This window comes from Aotus nancymaae, unplaced genomic scaffold (genome assembly GCF_030222135.1).
Source record: "Aotus nancymaae isolate 86718 unplaced genomic scaffold, 86718_ANA_hifiasm-v0.15.2.pri h1tg000028l, whole genome shotgun sequence".
In the NCBI taxonomy this organism is placed as follows: Eukaryota; Metazoa; Chordata; class Mammalia; order Primates; family Aotidae; genus Aotus; species Aotus nancymaae.
In genome coordinates, this window is record NW_026988441.1 from 15,343,079 (window position 1) to 15,363,035 (window position 19,957).

At 52.0% G+C, this 19,957-nt stretch overlaps 1 protein-coding gene across 2 annotated transcripts in view; it reads right to left on the reverse strand.

Moving 5' to 3' along the window:
* The window catches only part of RYR1 (ryanodine receptor 1), a 152,994-nt gene that overhangs the window by 120,430 nt on the left and 12,607 nt on the right, over nucleotides 1-19,957 (reverse strand). For both annotated transcript variants that reach the window (XM_064381346.1, XM_064381345.1), the window contains exons 7-22: nucleotides 19,817-19,910; nucleotides 17,962-18,055; nucleotides 17,760-17,834; nucleotides 15,672-15,828; nucleotides 15,376-15,540; nucleotides 13,897-14,018; nucleotides 12,828-13,023; nucleotides 8,565-8,700; nucleotides 8,387-8,482; nucleotides 8,182-8,300; nucleotides 6,668-6,801; nucleotides 6,037-6,278; nucleotides 4,989-5,181; nucleotides 3,774-3,990; nucleotides 783-887; nucleotides 469-572 (exon numbers count right to left, since the gene is read on the reverse strand). In XM_064381346.1, the coding sequence (XP_064237416.1) occupies nucleotides 469-572; nucleotides 783-887; nucleotides 3,774-3,990; nucleotides 4,989-5,181; nucleotides 6,037-6,278; nucleotides 6,668-6,801; nucleotides 8,182-8,300; nucleotides 8,387-8,482; nucleotides 8,565-8,700; nucleotides 12,828-13,023; nucleotides 13,897-14,018; nucleotides 15,376-15,540; nucleotides 15,672-15,828; nucleotides 17,760-17,834; nucleotides 17,962-18,055; nucleotides 19,817-19,910 (2,249 nt within the window). The remainder of the gene's footprint in view (nucleotides 1-468; nucleotides 573-782; nucleotides 888-3,773; nucleotides 3,991-4,988; nucleotides 5,182-6,036; nucleotides 6,279-6,667; nucleotides 6,802-8,181; nucleotides 8,301-8,386; nucleotides 8,483-8,564; nucleotides 8,701-12,827; nucleotides 13,024-13,896; nucleotides 14,019-15,375; nucleotides 15,541-15,671; nucleotides 15,829-17,759; nucleotides 17,835-17,961; nucleotides 18,056-19,816; nucleotides 19,911-19,957) is intronic.

The window sequence follows — 19,957 nt, forward strand, 5'->3', positions numbered from 1 at the left end:
TGTCTCTCTTCTCATCCCTGCCTTTTCTTTCTCTCTCTTTCTTGCTCCCTGTTTGCTTCCATCACCCAGGCTGGAGTGCAGGGGCATGATCTCGGCTCACAGAAACCTCCGCCTCCCAGATTCAAGTGATTCTCCTGCCTCAGCCTCCTGAGTAGCTGGGATTACAGGCATGCACCACCACATCCAGCTAATTTTTGTATTTTTAGTAGAAATGGGGTTTTGCCATGTTGGCCAGGCTGGTCTCAAACTCCTGATCTCAAGTGATCCTCCCATGTTGGCCTCCCAAAATGCTGGGATTACAGGCGTGAGCCACTGCGCCCGGCCACTCCTCATTTGTTTCTGTCTCACAATCCCTGTCCCCTCCATCCTTTTCTCTCTAAGTCTCTACCTCCTGCCCCATCTCTCCCTACCCTGCTCCCCAACCGCGCCAGCAGCCAGCCCCAGCCCCCAGCTCCCCTGGGCCCTCACTTGAGTGTCTCCCCTGACATCTGCAGGTTGTAGTTCCTCTCAGGCTCTGGAAGGCTGTGGAAGTCCACAAGACATGGGTGCAGCCTCTTGTTGTCATCCCGAACCTGGAGAAACCCCGGGGTCAACGCCTTGGGCTCCCCTTCTCTCCCCACTTCCCGAATGTCCAGACTGTGACCCCCAACCTCCAACCCTAGGTCTGCCACCCTCAGTCCCAGGACCCCCGTTCCCTGTTATCCCTCCCTCCTCCCCAACAGGGATCCGTTCCTCCTGGCACGGCAAGTCTAGCCTCCCACAGGCTGCAGGCAGCCCCTCACCGGGCCGTAGGTCCATCCCTGCTCAATGCGGGTCAGCGCCCAGAGCTCATGGATGTTCTCCGCCAGCTTCTCCCGAATGCGCTCCAGATGGGGCGGCAGGACAATCTGGGGGCAGAGGGACATTCGTGAGACCTCCAAGGACCGTCTACCCTCCTCCATCGTGACCCCTCTTCCCAAGGATACCTGGAGCCCTGGGAGGCTCCTCCAGCACCCCGTTTCCTGCCATCCTGGAGCCCTGCCCCCAATTCTTCACCTTGACTCCAGGGTTGACACTCAGATGAGTGAGGGCTTAGCATCCTCAGAATTAAGGAATTATTCGGGGCCAGGCATGGTGGCTCACACCTGTAATCCCAGCACTTTCGGAGGCTAAGGGGCAAGGGGCAATTGCCTGAGGTCAGAAGTTCATGACCAGCCTGGGCAACATGGTGAAACCCTATCTCTTCTTTTTTTTTTTTTAAATTCTTTATTATTATTTTTTTAATATGAGGTTTCACCATGATGGCCAGGCTGGTTTTGAACTCCTGACCTCAGGTGATCCACCCACCTCAGCCTCCCAAAGTGCTAGGATTACAGGCGCAAGCCACTGAGCCTGGCTGAAACCCCATCTCTTTTAAAAACAAAAATTAGCCAGACATGATGGTGCACGCCTGTAATTCCAGTTACTTGGGAAGCTAAGGCAGGGGAATCGCTTGAACGCTGGAGGCAGAAGTTGCAGTGAGTCGAGACTGTACCACTGAATTTCAGCCTAGGCAATAGAGCAAGACTCTGTCTCAAAAAAAAAAAAAAAAGAGAGAGAGAGAGAAAATGAAGGAATTATCTGGGATATGTCTGTCTCCCCGGTGGACTGGGAGCTCCATGAGGGCAGGGCCTGGGGCTGCCCTGATCTCCACCGAGTCCCCAGCCCTAACCAGCTCAGAACCAGACTCAGACCTAGAAGAGAGGCTCAGCAAATGTTTGCTGAATGAATAGAATGGAGGAGTCTCCTTCCTTCTCTGTATGAGGATCATAGTGATACCTAATAAGGACTCAGTGAAATCAATGATGTAAATTACTAAATGTTACATAGTTAATATCGATGCCTGGCACAGGGTAAGAGCCTAAAAGACACACTAGTGGTGTTGGTGTTCTGCAGGCAAGAGGCGATGATGGTTTGGACTCAGGTGGGACATGGGGAGGAGGAAAGGGGGCCAGGGGGATGTCTGCGGGGCCGAGTGGACAGCCCATGAGGCTGACAGGCTGGGGGATGGGGACAGAGCCATTCAGGATGAGGCCCAGGGTGCTGGTCTGGGGACAGGGGGATGGTGAGGTCACCCCCGGATATGATATCACTGCTAGTAATAACGAATGACTGTCTTAAGCTCTAACTGTTTAATCAGGACGGGACTGAGCATCTTGTCTACATCCATTCATCTCACCTTCACAACAATGCTATCAGATAGGTCCTGGTGTTATCCCCTTTCCTCACAGAGGGGGAAACTGAGGCTCGGGGAGGCAAAGTCACTTGCCAGAGATCACATGACTGAAAACCAAACCCTTGCTGTCCAGCTTTTAAACGCAACCTATATTCCCTCCTATAGCGACATGCTTGGAGGGAAAGTGGGCGGTGAGGGGCCTGGGGTAGAAGACACGCCCAGCAAATTGTAGTGGGTAGGACGACAGGCTTCAGAATCCGACCACTGGGTTCAGATCGGCTATGTGAATTGCATACATTACTTAGCGTTTCTGGGCTTTGCTTTCCTCAACTGTCAACTGGGCGCAATAACAGTCCTTTCTTTCTCTGAGACAGTGTCTTGTTCTGTTACCCAGGCTGGAGTGCGGTGGTGTGATCTCAGTGGTGCAACCTGCACCTCCCAGGTTCAAATGAGTCTCCTGCCTCAGCCTCCTGAGTAGCTGGAATTACAGGCACCTGCCACCACGCCTGGCTCATTTTTGTATTTTCAGTAGAGATGGGGTTTCACCATGTTGGCCAGACTGGTCTTGAACTCCTGACCTCAGGTTATCTGCCTGCCTTGGCCTCCCAAAGTGCTGAGATTACAGGTGTGAGCCACCACACCCAGGCTTTTTCATTCTTTCTTTCTTTCTTTTTGAGATAGGGTCTTGCTCTGTCACCCAGGCTGGAGTACATTGGTGCAATCATAGCTCACTGCAGCCTCAAACCCCTGGGCTCAAGCGACCCTCCCATCTCAGTCTCCCAAGTAGCTGGGAGAAACAGTCATGCATCACCACCTCAGCTAACTTTTAATTTTTTGCAGAGACAGAGTCTCGTGATATTGCCCAGGCTAGTCTTGAACTCCTGGACTCAAGTGATCCTCCTGCCTCAGCCTCTCAAAGTTCTGGAATCACAGGTGTGAGCCACCTTTTCCTTGTGGGACAGTGGTGAGGATTCCCTGAGACTCCAATTCTGCACCAACAGAACCCTTTGCCTCTCTGTGCCTCAGTTTGTCCATCTGTTAAACAACGAGGTTCCCAGCTTCTAGGGCAGTTCCCCACCTCTCTCACTCCTTTTTAAAAAAATGTTTTATATTTTTAAATATTAAAAAAAAATTTTTTTTGTAAAGACAGGGCTTATCCAGACCAGTCTCGAACTTTTGGGCTCAAGCGTGAGGCTCCCACCTCGGCTTCCCAAAATGTTGGTTGTTTTTGTTTGTTTGTTTTGAGATGGAGTCTCACTCTGTTGCCTAAGCTGTAGTGTAGTGGCGCGATCTCGGCTCATTGCAACCTCTGCCTCCCAGGTTCAAGCAATCCTCCTGACTCTGCCTCCCAAGTAGCTAGGATTACAGGCACCTGCCGCCATGCTAAGTTTTGTATTTTTAGTAGAGACAGGGTTTCACTATGTTGGCCAGGCTGGTCTTGAACTCCTGACTCAGATGATCTGCCCTCCTCAGCCTCCCAAAGTGCTGGGATTACAGGTGTGAAAGACGGCACCCAGCCCCCTCTCTGACTCCTAAGAGACCCTGCCTCACCAGAAAACCTTTGCAGGACAGCCAGTACCTGGACAGTGTCCACAGGGCAGGGCACAAAGTCGGTGTGTGAGAGGCAGCGACTGGGGCCCACCAGGTGAGGCCCCCGGGGCCCCTCCCGTCGATACTCCTTGATGGGTTCAAGATGGAGTCGCTCTCGAGGGAGCACAGCCTCATGGCACGGGGCATAGCCAGGTGGGGGCAGGAACTTGAATTCACCATGGCGGCCACCAAGGAGGAACCGCACCCTGGGGAAGGACAATGAGGATCATTTAGGGGGTTATGGGGGACAGTCTGTGGTCAGTGGGGGACATGGAAGCAGTCCTGGGATCAACGAAAAGTTCTGGGGAGATCCGAGGTCTCCCCAGAACTCACTGGGCAGTCATAGTGTCCTGGAGGTCGTTTAGAAATCATAAAGGGATGAGGCATGGTGGCTCACACCTGTAATCCAAGCACTTTGGGAGGTACAGGCGGGCAGATCACAAGGTCAGGAGATCAAGACCAGCCTGGCCAATATGGTGAAACCCTGTCTCTACTAAAAATACAAAAATTAGTCAGGCATGGTGGTGGACACCTGTACTCCCAGCTATTCGGGAGGCTGGGGCAGGAGAATCATTTGAACCCAGGAGGCGGAGGTTTCAGTGGGCCCAGATCATGCCACTGCACTCCAGCCTGAGTGACAGAGCAAGACTCCAGCCAAAAAAAAAAAAAAAAAAAAAAAAGTCATAAAGGAAGTCTACAGTCAAAGGAATATCATAAGGGAATTGAGAGCCAGGGAGTTGAGAGTGGGAGGGTCTGCAGTTAATCCAGAAGAGTTCAGATGCCTGCAAGTTCATGGAACAGTCCTTCAGAGGGGACCCCAGGTCAACAGAGCATGCGGGGACACTGGAAGGTTTGGGGAGACCAAGAAGAAGGTCATTGAAAGTCACTGAGTATCTATTATAATTATGAGATAAACATAATCACCACTGAACGGATATTCAGAGAGGTTGGGGTCATTGGGAAAGGACTGGATCACTGGGGGTCTTTGGAATAACGAGTTATTCAGGAGCAGGGTCACTGGGCAAGTGAGCCGATTGAAAGGGAGAGTCTGAGGTCATTAGGGGGTTAAGGAAGGTCGGGAGTCATGAGATCATCATCAGGTTCTGGAGTCACTGCTGTGGCCTGGCCTCCTGGGAGGCCGTGGAGTGACTGGGGAAGCTGTGCTAGGTCTGAGGACCGGCTGTGGGGTGGGGCAAGTTCTCACTTGACACCAGCTGAGAAGCTGACAACAGGGAAGAAGAGCCCATCCAGGTTGAAGGACTCGAAGACGCCCTGCACGGGACAGCCGTTGATGCGGAAGGAGATGGATGGCACGCTGAGGTCCAGGCAGCAGCTGACCACGTCTTCAGGGGCCAGGAGGTGCTGCCCTGGGGAAGTCACCAGGCGTGCCACGTGTCCTGCGTCAAAGTCACCAGAGAGGGGTCAGAGGTCACAGGTCACAGGTCCCATGGAACCAGTGATACCGAGAGAAAAGGGACAGATATTGGAGGCTCCTGTGGGGACTATATCCTAATGTGGGGAAACCTTAATGGAAAGCATTGCCTTGGATGCTCCTACAGCTTTGAAATGAAGGGCAGAGGTCAGGATTCCCCCGAAGTTAGGATTCTGAGCTGTGGGGCCAGAGATTAAATCCTCCTGGAGGCCGGATGCGGTGACTCACACCTGTAATCCCAGCACTTTGGAAGGCCAAGGTGGATGGATAACCTGAGGTCTGGGGTTTGAGACCAGCCTGACTAATATGGTGAAACCCCGTCTCTACTAAAAATACAAAAACGAGCCAGGCATGGTGGTGGGCACCTGTAATCCCAGCTACTCAGAGGCTGAGTAAGGTGAATAGCTTGAAGCTGGGAGGCAGAGGTTGCAGCGAGTTGAGATCGCACTATTGCATTCCAGGCTGGGTGACAGAGTGAGACTCCATTTCAAAATAAATAAAGAAAAAAACAAAATAAATAAATAAATTCTCCTGGGGTCAGGAGTCAGAGATCAGAGATCACAGTATTCTGAGTGGTCTTCTGAGATATCTAGGGTCAGAGGTCATAGCTACTCTGGGATCAGAATACCGTAGGTAACAAGGTCAGAGCCAGGAATCTGGAAGCTCTAGGGTTAGGGTCCTGGGAAATGAGGAATAACAGGTCAAAAGCAGGACTTTTCTAGGAGTCAGGATCCTGAGAACCCCAAGTTGTGTAGTCAGAGTCTTAGAAATACTGGGGTCAATGGTCAGGGGTGAGGGTCCCCTGAAAGGGTTCAGGTACCTGTCCAGAGATGCAGTCCATCAAAGCCGTAGGAGTAGAGGTCATCGCCGACCCCGTTGCCGCCCCAGCCCTCGCCGCCTCCAGGGTAGGGGCTGTAGCCCTCGGTGAGGGCCCAGCCCACCCGCAAGTGGGTGGGCTGAGCTGTCAAAAATGGAATCACCTCGTCCACCATCACCTCAAAGTACCATTTGCTGTACTGCGTGGTGCCCTCTGCTCGGCCCACAAAGATGTTGGGGCGGATGCTGGAGAAGAGAGGGAACAGGAAGGGGGATGAGGGAGAGGCGGAAAGGAGAGCAGGTGGTAGGAAGCGGGAGAGAGACAGGCATCCAAAGACAGAGATGGAGGGAGACAGGGAGATTGAGATGGAGGAAGACTGAGACAGAAACAGGCAAAGACAAAGAGAAAACACAGAGAGAGAGAGAGAGAAACAGAGGCAGAAATGGAGCCAGGAAGACAGAACAGAGGAGTCAACACCAAGGGTGAATGGGGCCACAGTGGGCATCTGTGACGACTGGGTGTTAGCCCTGGGGTGGGAGATTAAGGAAGGGACATCCACCTGGGTGTGGAGCCTCTGAGTCAGGGAGAGGGTTGAGAGGTTCTGAGTTCTGGGGTCAGATGTTAAGAGCCAGACCTGGTGACATAGTTGATGAGGTTTGTCTGCAGCAGAAGCTCACGGCCAGGCAGCAAGTTCTCAGTAATAAGATCTTGGTTGGAGCGAACAGCCACGCCATTGCATACACACAGGGAGCATAGTACGTCCAGGACCTGGAGGTCAAGGTCAGAGGTCAAAAGTGTGCAGGCACCAGGGCAGGGTCTATGGAAGGATCCTGGGAGGGAGGGAATCCAGGAGGAAAGGATGGCACGTCGGGATGAGACGTGGCAATTTCGACTGGGAGGAGGTGGTGAAAGCGGAAGGTCAGGGATTAGAAAAAGGTCAAGGGTCAAAGGGGAAGATCTGGCAAGAGGCTGAGGGAGAGTCACATGGGTTGGGATAAGGTATCAGCAGTGTAAGGAAGGAGATACTGGAGTAGTGAGGTAAGAGGTTAGAGGGCAGAGTGAAAGGACCCGTGAGAGACACAGGAATCAAGATTTTATATATATATATATTATATATATAAAATATATATATAAATATATTATATATATATATATAATATATATATAGAGAGAGAGATGGAATTTCGCTCTTGTCACCCAGGCTGAAGTGCAATGATGTGATCTCAGCTCATCACAACCTCCACCTCCTGGGTTCAAACAATTCTCCTGCCTCAGTCTCCCAATTAGGTGGGCCTACAGGCACCCACCACCATGTCCAGCTAAGTTTTGTATTTTTAGTAGACACAGGGTTTCACTATGTTGGCCAGGCTGGTCTTGAACTCCTGACCTTGTGATCTGCCTGGCTCAGCCTCTCAAAGTGCTGGGATTAGGTTGGTGCAAAAGTAATTGCGGTTTTTATGAATCCTTTTAATAGAAAACACTGCAATTACTTTTGCACCAACCACGTAAATGCATGAAGTGGTTAGAAATAATGTGGAACTTATCGAACTGTGGCAAACTGCAGAGTAAATATATGCAACCCACCTAGAGGCTATAAAATTTGAAAAGTTTAAAAACATTTCAGCCCCCATCCAGGCACAGTGGCTCACACCTGTAATTCCAGCACTTTGGGAGGCTGAGGTGGATGGATCACCTGAGGTCAGGAGTTCAAGACCAGCCTGGCCAACAGAGTGAAACCTTGTCTCTACTAAAATCACAAAAATTAGCCAGGTGTGGTGGCAGGAGCCTGTAATCCCAGCTAATCTGGAGGCTGAGGCAGGAGAATTGCTTGCATCCAGGAGGCAGAGGCTGCAGTGAGCCAAGATCATGCCACTGTACTCCAGCCTGGGTGACAGAGTGAGACTCTGTCTAAAATAAAAAAAAACCACAAAACATTTCCAAGATCTAACCAAGCACATCTTTGGCCCAGAATCAACTTAAGAGCCATTGTTTGAGACCCCTGTGTTGAGACGGAAGCCAGTGGGAGTGATGTACAGGTGAGAGATGAGATGGAGGAGGGAAGTAAGGGTGTGAGCAGAGTTCTGGGGCCCTGGGGAGAGGTCAGGGTTCCGAGTTCATGGGATGAGAGATGAGGGGTGAGGGGCCGACCTTGTGGTTCCTCCCATGCTTGTCCAGGAGGGAGATGATGGACTTGATGTGATTCTCCTGGATGATGTTCAGAACCTCCGGACTCTCAATGAGGACACAGTACAGGACCTCCAGGATGCCTGCCAGGGTGCGCAGAGTGAGAGGTGAAGCGGCCATGGCCATCCCCTCCCACAAGCCCTTGTCCGTCTACCCCAAGTTCTCCTACCAGACGAGGCCTCCAGCCGATCCAGCTTGCTGACTAGCCAGTCCAAGTTTGTGGAGAAGAGGGCACAGTTGCTACGATTGCCACGGATCAGAGAGGCTGAGGAGGAGAAGAGGTGTCAGATCCAACAGGACTGGGGATCTGGGGTGTTCTCGGGGGAATCAGGACTGGGACCCCATACCCAGGAGTTCATAGAGAAGATTCACAATCTCTTTCCAGGACTCGGCTGCCTCCTCCCCTGCAAACTCGGCAAAGTGAGCAGCGGTGGTGTAGACATTTAAGCGGTCAATGCAATTCAGGACCAGGGAGAGCATCCCCTAGGATAAGGAAAATAAGGGGTCACAATAGGAGACCCAGCCCCTCCCTTCCTTGTCTTTCTTGGATTCACTAATGCATATTCCTTCAATGGCATGACGGTGTGTTCCTAGATCTAAACCAGCCCCTGTGGTTTCACATTTCCAATCAGTCCCATCACCCTCCTCTCCTCCTTGGATCCCCATATGTTCTTGTCCTCTCTGCCTCTATCCAATATGAGATTCAGTCCATGATAATTCAGCCCTTATTAACATCTGTAGGGTCAAGCCCTATGGGGTCATGGGGTGTCCCCTAGCGCTGTGCTGAGGCACAGGATCCGACAAATAAAGATAGAAGAAACAGAAGGACTGGAAAAGATAGTTGGGCTCAGCGGGCCACACCACTTAAGCGGAGACAGGCAAGGCCCCGAACGTTCAGGAGCATCTGTATTTATTGGGTATAGGTTAGGGGGCAGGGTGGTGAGTGAGGTCATCTTAAAAATAGTAATAGGGGGCCAGGCGCGGTGGCTCACGCCTGTAATCCCAACACTTTGGGAGGCTGAGGCGGGTGGATCACGAGGTCAAGAGATCAAGACCATCCTGATCAACATGGTGAAACCCTGTCTCTACTAAAAGTACAAAAAATTAGCTGGGCATGGTGGCGCGTGCCTGTAATCCCAGCTACTCAGGAGGCTGAGGCAGGAGAATTGCCTGAACCCAGGAGGCGGAGGTTGCGGTGAGCCAAGATCGCGCCATTGCACTCCAGCCTGGGTAACAAGAGTGAAACTTCGTCGCAAAAAAATAAATAAAAAAAAAAGAATAGTAATAGGGTCAAGACAATCACGTGTGCGATAAGCAAAGGGTCCACCCCCATTAGGTCACCGAGGCAAGGAGGTGGGCCGTGCGCAGTGAAGAGGGTGCAGTGTGCAACATCTCTTATCTAGGGGCAGGCTACTTCTAAGGAATTCTATAGGAGAATGCTTTGAGTCAGCACAGTAGCTAAAGAGCTGACAAGGTATATCGCCACCTGCTGGCAGCTTCCAGTAATTTCTATAGGAGGATGCTTTGAGTCAGTATACAGCAACAGGGCTGACAAGGTATACAGCCACCTAGGCGTGATTAGACCGGAGGGTTTTGTGTGTGTGTGTGTGTGTGAGACAGAGTCTCACTCCGTCACCAGGCGCCAGGCTGGAGTGTAGTGGCGCGACCTCGGCTCACTGCAACCTCTGCCTCCCGGGTTCAAACAATTCTGCCTCAGCTTCCCAAGTAGCTGGGACTACAGGCGTGCGCCACCACACCCAGCTAATTTTTTTTATATTTTTAACAGAGACAGGGTTTCACCATGTTGGCCAGGACGGTCTCGATCTCTTGACCTTGGGATCCACCCACCTCGGCCTCCCAAAGTGCTGGGATTACAGGTGTGAGCCACCGCACCCGGCCGACCAGAGGGGTTTTAAGCCCTCGGATGCTTGTGGGCTTGACAACCTGAGGCCAGCTTTCCACAAGAACTGGATGCAAGGTACTGCAACTCCTTTTCAGGAGGAGTGACTCTTGCTCCAAGCCTGCCATACAGTGGGCATCTTTACAATACTGAACGCTGCCACCTGGGCCACGGATTCTTGTCCTGGTATAACTGTTTTTCCCTTAAATCATGCTCTGCACCATGTCTGCTCTAGACATTCCTCTGACTATAAGCTGCTTATTCCTTAATTCATGCTCTGTACCGTGTCTGCTCTAGGCATTCCTCTGATTATAAGCTGGTTATTCCTTTTTTTTTTTTTTTTTGAGACGGAGTTTTGCTCTTGTTACCCAGGCTGGAGTGCAATGGCGCAATCTCGGCTCACCACAACCTCCGCCTCCTGGGTTCAGGCAATTCTCCTGCCTCAGCCTCCTGAGTAGCTGGGATTACAGGCACGCGCCACCGTGCCCAGCTAATTTTTTGTATTTTTAGTAGAGACGGAGTTTCACCATGTTGACCGGGATGGTCTCGATCTCTTGACCTCGTGAAGCTGCTTATTCCTTAATTCATGCTCTGTACCGTGTCTGCTCTAGGCATTCTTCTGACTATGAACTAAGATAGGATTATATTAAAAAAATTATATAGAAAGAAATAAATGAGCAGTAAATTATTCTTAAGGCATAATTGTGCCGGGGGTCTGCCTAGCTCTCCTTCCTCGGTTACCAGAAGGGGTGTTACCCACAAACATCAGGACTGAATTTATGCTTCCCCTTCCTGTACTTTTCTCTCCATCCTACTCACTTCCTAGCACCCCACTCCTGGTTCTAATTGGCCCAGTTCACTCTCCACACTAACCATCAGAAAGACTTTTCTCACTTTATCTTTTCTTTTTTTACATTTTAATCTTTTTCTTCTTTTATTGTGAATCATAATACATATACAGAAAAGTACGTAAAACATATACAATCAATTCTCATTATTCATAGTAGTTATGTTCTATAAAGCCATTGTGAACACTGAATTATCAAATATGGAAGCACTGCTCCTAGAAGAAATACAGGGAGTCCCTGTGAGTCTGTGACAGCATTTTCATCAACCACTTATTACATAACCTTGTTTTATATGTTTTTGTTTAAAGATGGTTATTTAATATATATTGTTGAGTCATTAACATTAAATTAACAGCCAACAGCAATATAACTCATGCCGGAATGAAGCTTATCTTAACACATATTTTCTCAGTCAGGCACATCATAGCTTTCTTGCACTTAGGAAAGCTAGACAGCACTTCAGCACTACACTTGCGAGACATTATAAACAGTGAAATCAACAAAAAGGATAAAACTGTCTGGGCACAGTGGCTTATGCCTCGAATCCCAGCCCTTTGGGAGGCTGAGGCAGGTGGATCATCTGAGGTCAGGAGTTCGAGACCAGCCTGGCCAACATGGTGAAACTCCATCTCTACTAAAAATACAACAATTAGCCCGGTGTGGTGGTGCACACCTGTAGTCTCAGCTACTCGGGAGGCTGAAGCAGGAGAATCACTTGAACCTGGAAGGTGGAGGTTGTAATGATCAAGATCCCACCACTGCATTCCATCCTGGTTGACAGAGTGAGACTCTGTCTTAAAAACCAAAAACAAACAAACAAAAACAATTGTTGCATCTGTATCCTGGGGCCCCGATCACTAGTGAGAGGAGCAATGCCTCAGAGTGGAGAGCAGAACCTCTCAGAGCAGTGCCTCAGGAAAGCAGAACCAAGGTGGCATCACACTGACCGGCTCTGCCCCTAACTAGCTGTGACTGGAGAGAACCAACACCTCCTGTTGCTCCCAAAGTCAAAGTCCTCACCAAGGCCTGGCCCTTGTCACTTCTCTGCCCTTATCTCCTTCCACTCTCCCACCCAAGCCTCCCTGCTCCAATCACTGCCTAGCTGTTTCTGGAACATGCCAAACATCCTCCCACCTCATGGCCTTTGCACATGGTTTTCTTTCTCTCTTCCTCCAGGTCACTCTGCCTGACCGCTGTGTCTTAAACTGCAAAGCCCCAACACTCCCTACCCCTTGCCTGCTGAATTTTTCTCTTTAGCAGTTATCACCATCTAATATGCCATACAATTTACTTATTTATTTTACTGATCTCCTGTCTCCCTCTGCTGGGTCAAATCCATAAGGACAGAGATTTTTTCCGTTTTGTTCACAGCCAGCCTCCCCTCCCAAATGCCCAAAGATCTATTTCGGGCCCCGCACCTCCCATACCCCACCCTGGTTCTGTCCGCCCACCCTGCAGACCTCTCCCGCTAAGTTGGCAGCCCCACCTCTGATCTCTGGCCCCACCCCGGGCCTCACCTCCCCGGGCCTCACTCTAGCCCTGAGTATTACACAGGCCCCGCCCCTCATCTCTTTTCTTCCATCCTTCTCTCCAGGCCCCGCCCCTTGCTCGGCTATTCGCCCTGCTCCTTCCCACAGGTCCCGCCCACCAGCGCAGCAGGCCCGCCCCTTCCCAATGCCCCGCCCCCTCGCCTTCTCACTGGCTGGGGTTCCTGTCCGGCTCCTCCTCCTGCCCCGCCCCACTCTCAATACCTACTTCCTCAGGTCCCTGAGGTCCTGGACCGTCCAGTGCCATGGCCCCGCCCCTCCGTGATCCTGCCCCCTGAACCCACAGGCCCCGCCTCACCCTCGCCGCGGCCTCACCTCCTCCTGGAAGAGGCTCTGGCGGTTGCGCAGGCTACGCAGCTTGCTCTGCTTCTCCTCGTGCTTCAAGTCCTCGGAGGGCGGCTCGAAGTAGATGATGAGGTCCTGCAGGCTCAGGATAACGCCCTCGATGGGCAGCGCCGTGCCAGCCGGCGGCCCCGAGCCCCGTGGCTTCCCGCTGAAGCTGTCCAGGCTCCTACAGGGACCTCGCAGCTGTCAGCCAGGGCCGGGAACGCTGACTACAGCAGCCCCACTCCCGCAGGACTCCCCCAGACCCACCCGTTTTACAGAGGGGGAGAACTGAGACGCAGAGGGAAAGGCATTGGTCTGAGGTCAGTCAGCGGCCAAGCGGAGACCTAGGATTGGGACTCGCTCCTGTGTAGGTACAGGGGGTTCCCAGGACTCAGGGATGGAGAGGTCCAGGGTCCAGGCTCTGGATGTCAGGGGTGTGAAAGTTGGGTGATGATCAGGAATGTGATCATGGTTGTCAAGGTCAGAGGTCAGGAGTTTAGGGTTAGGGGTCATGTATATATTATTATTGTTATTTTTTTGAGAAGGGTCTCTGTCATCGAAGCTGGAGTATAGTGGCTCACTGCCGCCTTGGCCCCCTGGCACAAGCAATCCCCCCTACTCAGCCTCCCAAGTAGCTGCGACTACAAGCACATGTCACCACGCCTGGCCAATTTTTTGTAGAGACAGGGTTTCACTATGTTGCTCAGGTTGGTCTCGAACTCCTGGGCTCAAGCGATCCACCCTCCTCAGCCTCTCAAAGTGCTGGTATTACGGGTGTGAGCCACTGCGCCCAGCCTAATTTTTTTTTTTTTTTTTTTTTGAGGCAGGGTCCCCCTATGTTGCCCAGGCTGTTCTCAAGGTCCTGGGCTCAAGTGATCCTCCTGCCTTGGCCTCCCAAAGTCTTGGGATTACAGGCGTGAGCCACTGCACATGGCCCGTGTATATGTTAGACAAGTGTGTGAGCATCAGAGGTAGAGATGAAAGAGGCCAGGTGTGTGGACACCTGAAGCACGGGAGAGCATGGGAGTCACCCGGGCAGGGAGATCAGGTCGCTCACTTGATGAACTGGTTGTACAAGCCATTGGTGCTATAGATCATGCGGGCAGCCTGGGACTCCTCCTGCTGGCAGCGGGTCAGCGACAGTGCATCATCCATGTGGCCTTCCTGGTGCAGCATGGCCTAGGAGTGGAGGGACAGAGGTCTGGAGTGAGCCCAGCTGCCCAGGGCCATGCCCCCCAGACCTCTGCCCAGACTTGAGTTCTGCATTTGCCCCCTACTCCCTGCTCTGCAGAATCTCACTACAAATTCCTCCTCGTTTTTCTGTTCCCCGTCATCTGTCTTCTCCGTGTCTTTGATTCTGTCTCTCCTCTCTGTCTCTCTGTCTGTCTCTGGTCTTGCTTGTCTTTGTCTCTCTATCTCTCTCACCTCTGCCCTGCCTCTCCCTCTCTATCTCTCCATCTTCACCTCCCTCCTGTCTCTGTCTCCAGGCCGGATCCTTTCCACCTGTGCCTACTGCTGACTTAACACTCCCCCAACAAGAAAGCTCTAACAGCCCCCAAACTTAACATGTCCCAGACAGAATGCCAGACCACCTTTCCACAAGGTGAGACTATCATGGTTGACAGCTTCATCCTGAGCCAGCCTCCCCAGAAACTCATCCAGTCTGCGGCTGTAAATACCATCCACCTGCTGATGATACTCACGGGCCCCCCCTTTGGACACGGCCCAGGCCCTGTCTCTATGCCCTCGGCTCATGTATTCAATGACAGGCCTGTTTTTGCAAATGGGTGCCTCCCCAAGACTTCCTACTCATCCATTCAGCAAGCCTGTAGCAAGTGGCTCTGTTCTAGGCACTGGCAGTAAAGCCTAAGATCCCTGTCCTGACTGTCCCCTAACTCGATTCATGGCACTGATACGAGAGGTAGAAAGAAATTATTTAGGCAGATGATAGTAAGGGCAACAGAGTCCTCGGCCGAGCTTCCTTTCTAACAGCCCCCAAAATTATTTCTTTTCTAACAAAGAGCAGCCTGAGAAATCGAGCTACAAACATGCATAAGCAAGCTGGAAGCGTGCATCGGGGAATGTGCTGATAGAAAAGGTATACCTGGGGGCTAGGCATGTCCAACATGGAGGCTCCATCTTCCCTCCCCGCCCCCCGCAACAGGTACAGTAAAGGAATGGGCAACATGGTGCAGCTCAGACAGAGGACCCACTCATACAATACTCTTTCTTAGGGTGGAGGCAGCCAGAAATTCGCACCCTATGCAAACGGCATACCTGGTCCAAGCAGTCTTTCGAGCCCTAGGTAAATCAGACACTGTCTCCCCACCAGCTCATCTATAAAGCCCCCTGCATTTCACTGTGGAACCCCCTGCGTTTCTTTTCTTTTCCTTTCTTTTCTTTTTTTGAGACAGAGTCTTGCTCTGTGGCCCAGGCTGGGATACAGTGGTGTGATCTCGGCTCACTGCAACCTCTGCTTCCTGGGTTCAAGCAGTTCTCCCACCTCAGTCTCCTTAGCAGCTGGGATGACACCCACCTTCTTCTTGAGCACGCCGAGCCGCAGGGCCTTGGGGTCCGGGGCAGCATAGGTTAGCCACAGTCCTGAGGCCACGTGTTGCACGAAGCACAGTGACTCCCCGTACTTGATCTCAGGGGGGCCCATGCCCTCCACGTCGCGCTTGGGGGCCACATCCAGCTTCTCCTGCAGGGGCAGGGGACACAGGTCAGCCTCCTCTGCCTGTGCGTTTAGCAGGGGAGCCCCCCTGAGGGACAGCAGAGTGCAGGCTGGACTGGGATTGAGGGGCTCCCGAGGGCGCCACAAACCCCACTGACCTTGGAGATGCGGAAGCAGAAGGAGGTAGCCTTGGTGTGGGCCTTGCTGGCATCAACCACCACCAGGCCTTGGTCCTCGGTGAGCGCCAGGTACCGCCCGGTGGTGACATGCCGGACTCGGAGTGGCTGGCCCCAGCGCAGGTGGCTCCCACTCCAGCTGTGGAGGACGAGGGCCAGGAGAGTCAGAGGACCCCCAGTTCTCCTACGGACACTACAGTCTTTTCTATTTTTTTTTTTCTTTTTTAATAGAAACCAGGAATTGATATGCTGCCCAAGCTGATCTCGAACTCCAGGACTCAAGCAATCCTCCCGCCTCGGCCTTCCAAAGTGCTGGGATTACAGGCATGAGCCACTGCACCAGGCCTGGACAGTATAGTCTTGGTCCAAACCTCCTCAAGCCCCCAACCCTCTTCCAGGGTTCCCCAAACCTTTCGTAGGACCCCTAAATCTTTTTTTGTTTTGTTTTTTAGATGGAGTTTTGCTCCTGTTGCCCAGGCTGGAGTACAGTGGTGCACTCAGCTCACCGCAACCTCCGCCTCCCACGTTCCAGCAATTCTCCTGCCTCAGCCTCTCAAGTAACTGGGATTACAGGCATGCATCACCACATCTGGCTAATTTTGTATTTTTAGTAGAGACGGGGTTTCTCCTTGTTGGTCAGGCTGGTTCCAAACTCCAGATCTTAGATGATCCGCCTGCCTCAACCTCCCAAAGTGCGGGGATTACAGGCACGAAGCACTGCGCCGGCCAAGGAACCCTAAATCTTAATTAGGACCCCTAGTCCTCCCTGAGGAACCCCAATCCTCTCTCAGGCCCTCACAGCTTACTCAGGGTTTCCCAAATGTCTCCAGTGCCCCCAGTTTTTCCAGACCCCTAAATTCCCCATCATTGTACTCAGGACCCCCAGTCACTCCCTTAAAAATCCCCCAAACCTCCTTTTCCTCCAGGACTCCAGAGAGACTTCATTTTTGTTTTGATTTCCTTGTTTGTTTATTTATTTATTTATTTATTTATTTATTTATTTATTTATTTATTTTGAGATAGGGTCTCACTCTGTAGTCCAGGCTGGAGTGCAGTAGCACAATCTCAGCTCACCGCAACCTCAGCCTCCCAGGCTCAAGCGATTCTCCTGCCTCAGCCTCCCGAGTAGCTGGGATTACAGATGTGCACCACCACACCCAGCTAATTTTCATATTTTTAGTAGAGACGGGGTTTCACCATGTTGACCAAGCTGGTCTTGAACTCCTGACCTCAAATGATTCACCTGCCTCAGCCTCCCAAAGTGCTGGGATTACAAGTGTGAGCCACCATGCCCAGCCTTTGTTTTTGTATTTTTTTGAGATGGAGTCTTGCTCTATTGCCCAGGCTGGAGTGCAATGGTGCAATCTCAGCTCACTGCAACCGCCACTTCCCAGGTTCAAGCGATTGTCCTGCCTCAGCCTCCTGAGAGTGAGTAGCAAGGATTACAGGCACCCACCACCACAGCAGGCTAATTTTTGTATTTTTAGTAGAGACAGGGTTTCACCACGCTGGCCAGCCTGGTCTGGAACTCCTGACCTCAAGTGATTCACCTGCCTCTGCCTCCCAAAGTGCTGACATTATAGTCATGAGCCACCACACTCGGCCTCTTTTCATGTTGTTTGTTTGTTTTTTGAGACAGGGTCTTGCTCTGTCACCCAGGCTGAAGTACGGTGGCAGGATCTCAGCTCAGGATCTGCAGCCTTGACCCCCTGGGCTCAAGTGATCCCCCACCTCAGCCCCAGAAAGTAGTTGGGACTACAGGTACACACCACCACGCCCAACTACTTTCAAAATTTTTACAGAGATGGGGGTCTCATGATGTTGCCCAGGCTGGTTTTGAACTCCTGGCCTCCAGTGGTCTTCTCGCCTCAGCCTCCCAAAGTGCTGGTATTACAGGCATGAAGTCACCACGCATGGCTGAGACTTTCTTCTCTCTCTTAGGCTGCTCTGATTTTCCCTCGAGACCCTTCAGTTTCTTCCTCAGATCTTCCCTCACGACCTCTGCTCTCCTCCCAGGCTGCCAGGAGACCCCAGCCTCTCCCTGGCCCCGCCCCACTTTCCCCGCCCTACCTGATTCTCAGTGGCTCCAGCCTCCAGAGGGAGCGGGCATGGGTGCACACAGCTCCTCCTTCATAGTAGACAAGTCTGGGAACACAGGAGAGAGTGAAGTCAAGGGTTCAGCTCCCAGAATCTGGTCCCTAATCCTACTCATAGGGTCCCAGCCCTCCACCTCCACCCCTAGACCCCAGGCCCTCTTGTCCACAACCCAGACCTGCGCTGGTCGTCACTGTCAGCAGGGGAAATGGTCAGACACTCATCCATATGTCCATGAAAGAGGCGAAGGACGTGGCCTCCCGTCACAAAGCCTGGAGAGGAGAAGGGAAGGTGGTCACCGGGAGGCTGGAGCCCCAGGAAGACCCAGGAACCAAGATGAAGTCAGGGGCCCTGCTCCTCCCCTGGGGAAAGCTGAGGGCTGGGTTTAGGGGTTTGCAGTTGGAGGTCCGAGTTTCAGGGTATTTTAGGGCCAAGGTTGAGGCCTGAAGTGGGGCTATGAGACTTGGGCCATGCTTGGAGTCAGCATGGGAGGCTGAATTGGAAGTTTGATTTGGGGGATTTGGGTTTTTGACATTTGAAGTTCAGACTTGGGATCTGAAGCTGGGCACCTAATTTGGGGGTCTGGGTCTGCAGAGCCGAGGCTGGGGGAGTTGTGAGTCTGTGATTTAAGGCTCTGCGTTTGGACTTTTGAGGTGGGGGTCAGAGTGCGTGTGTGGTCCAAGGTTGAGGTCTGATGCTCACTGGTGTCGGATCTGAGTTCCAGGGCTGAGGTGTGGCGCACGGGCTTAGAAGGGTGATGGCTAGGTCTAAGACTGGGTTCTGGAGTTAGGGCCCGAATTGTGAGGGTGTTTTTGTTTTGTTTTGTTTTGTTTTTGAGACAGAGTCTCACTCTGTTGCCCAGGCTGGAGTGCAATGGCATGATCTCAGCTCACTGCAACCTCTGCCTCTGGGGTTCAAGTGATTCTCCTGCCTTAGTCTCCCAAGTAGCTCAGATTAGAGGTGCCAGCCACCATGCCCAGCTAATTTTTGTATTTTTAGTAGAGACGGGATTTTGCCAAGTTGGCCCTGATCGAACTCCTGATCTCAAGTGACCCACCCGCCTTGGCTCCCAGACCGCTGGGATTACAGGCGTGCCTGGCCTTGAGTATTGATTTTGGAGCTCAGAAGCTGGAAAGTGAGGTTGGGGGTCTGAGGCTATAATCCAGGGTGTGGAAGTCTGAGCTTTGGAGTATGACATAGGAGTGATGGGTCTGAGTTTCAGGGTCTGAGTCCCAGCGTGGGTCTGGGTTTAGGACTCTGAAGTTCGGAGTATGAGAGTTGGAGTCAGCATGGGAATCTGAGTTGGGAGTTTGATTTCGAGGATTTTGGTTTTTGAGATTTGAAGTTGAAGTCTGAAGCCTGAGAGGTTGGAGGGCTGAAGATTGGAGTCTTGGTTTGGGGATCTGATGTATGAATTTGGGGGTCTGTGTTTATTGTTTAAGGAGCTTTAATTTTTTTTTGAGACGGAGTCTGGCTCTCTCACCCAGGTTGCAATACAGTGGCGCAGTCTCGGCTCACTGCACCCTCCGCCACTCAGGTTCAATCGATTCTCCTGCCCCACCCTCCTGAGTAGCTGAGATTACAGGCACGTGCCACCACACCCAGCTAATTTTTGTGTTTTGAATAGAGATGGGGTTTTGCTGTGTTGGCCAGGCTGGTCTCAAACTCCTGACCTCAGGTGATCCACCTGCCTCAGCCTCCCAAAGTGCTAAGATTACAGGTGTGAGCCACCGTGCCCGGCCACAAGCTTTAAATTTGATGTTTTAAGATTTGAATCTGGGTTTAGGACACCTGGGGACTAATACTTTGGGGTCTGAGTTTGGGAGTCTAATATTTAGTTTGAGATTTGGGGGGCCTGAGCTCTGGGGATCTGCATCTGGGGTCAGCTGGAGATCTAAGTGTGATAACTGGGAGATCTAGGTTTGGGGTCTGAGGTCCCAAGGCTCCATTTGGGTATGCCTGAAGGGCAACATTAAGGGTCTGTTTTGCTGGGGGGTGTCTCCATTTCGGGGCAGGAGGTCTGGGGCCCTCACCCTCTTCGCAGCGGGAGCAGATGGGGTTCATATTCCACAGTGTCTGCATGAAGGAAGCATCAACCTGGAGCTCCCCACTCGCGGTCGACAGGTGCTGGGGCCACCAGGATGTGGCAATCAGAGACGATCGTAGGGGTGGGT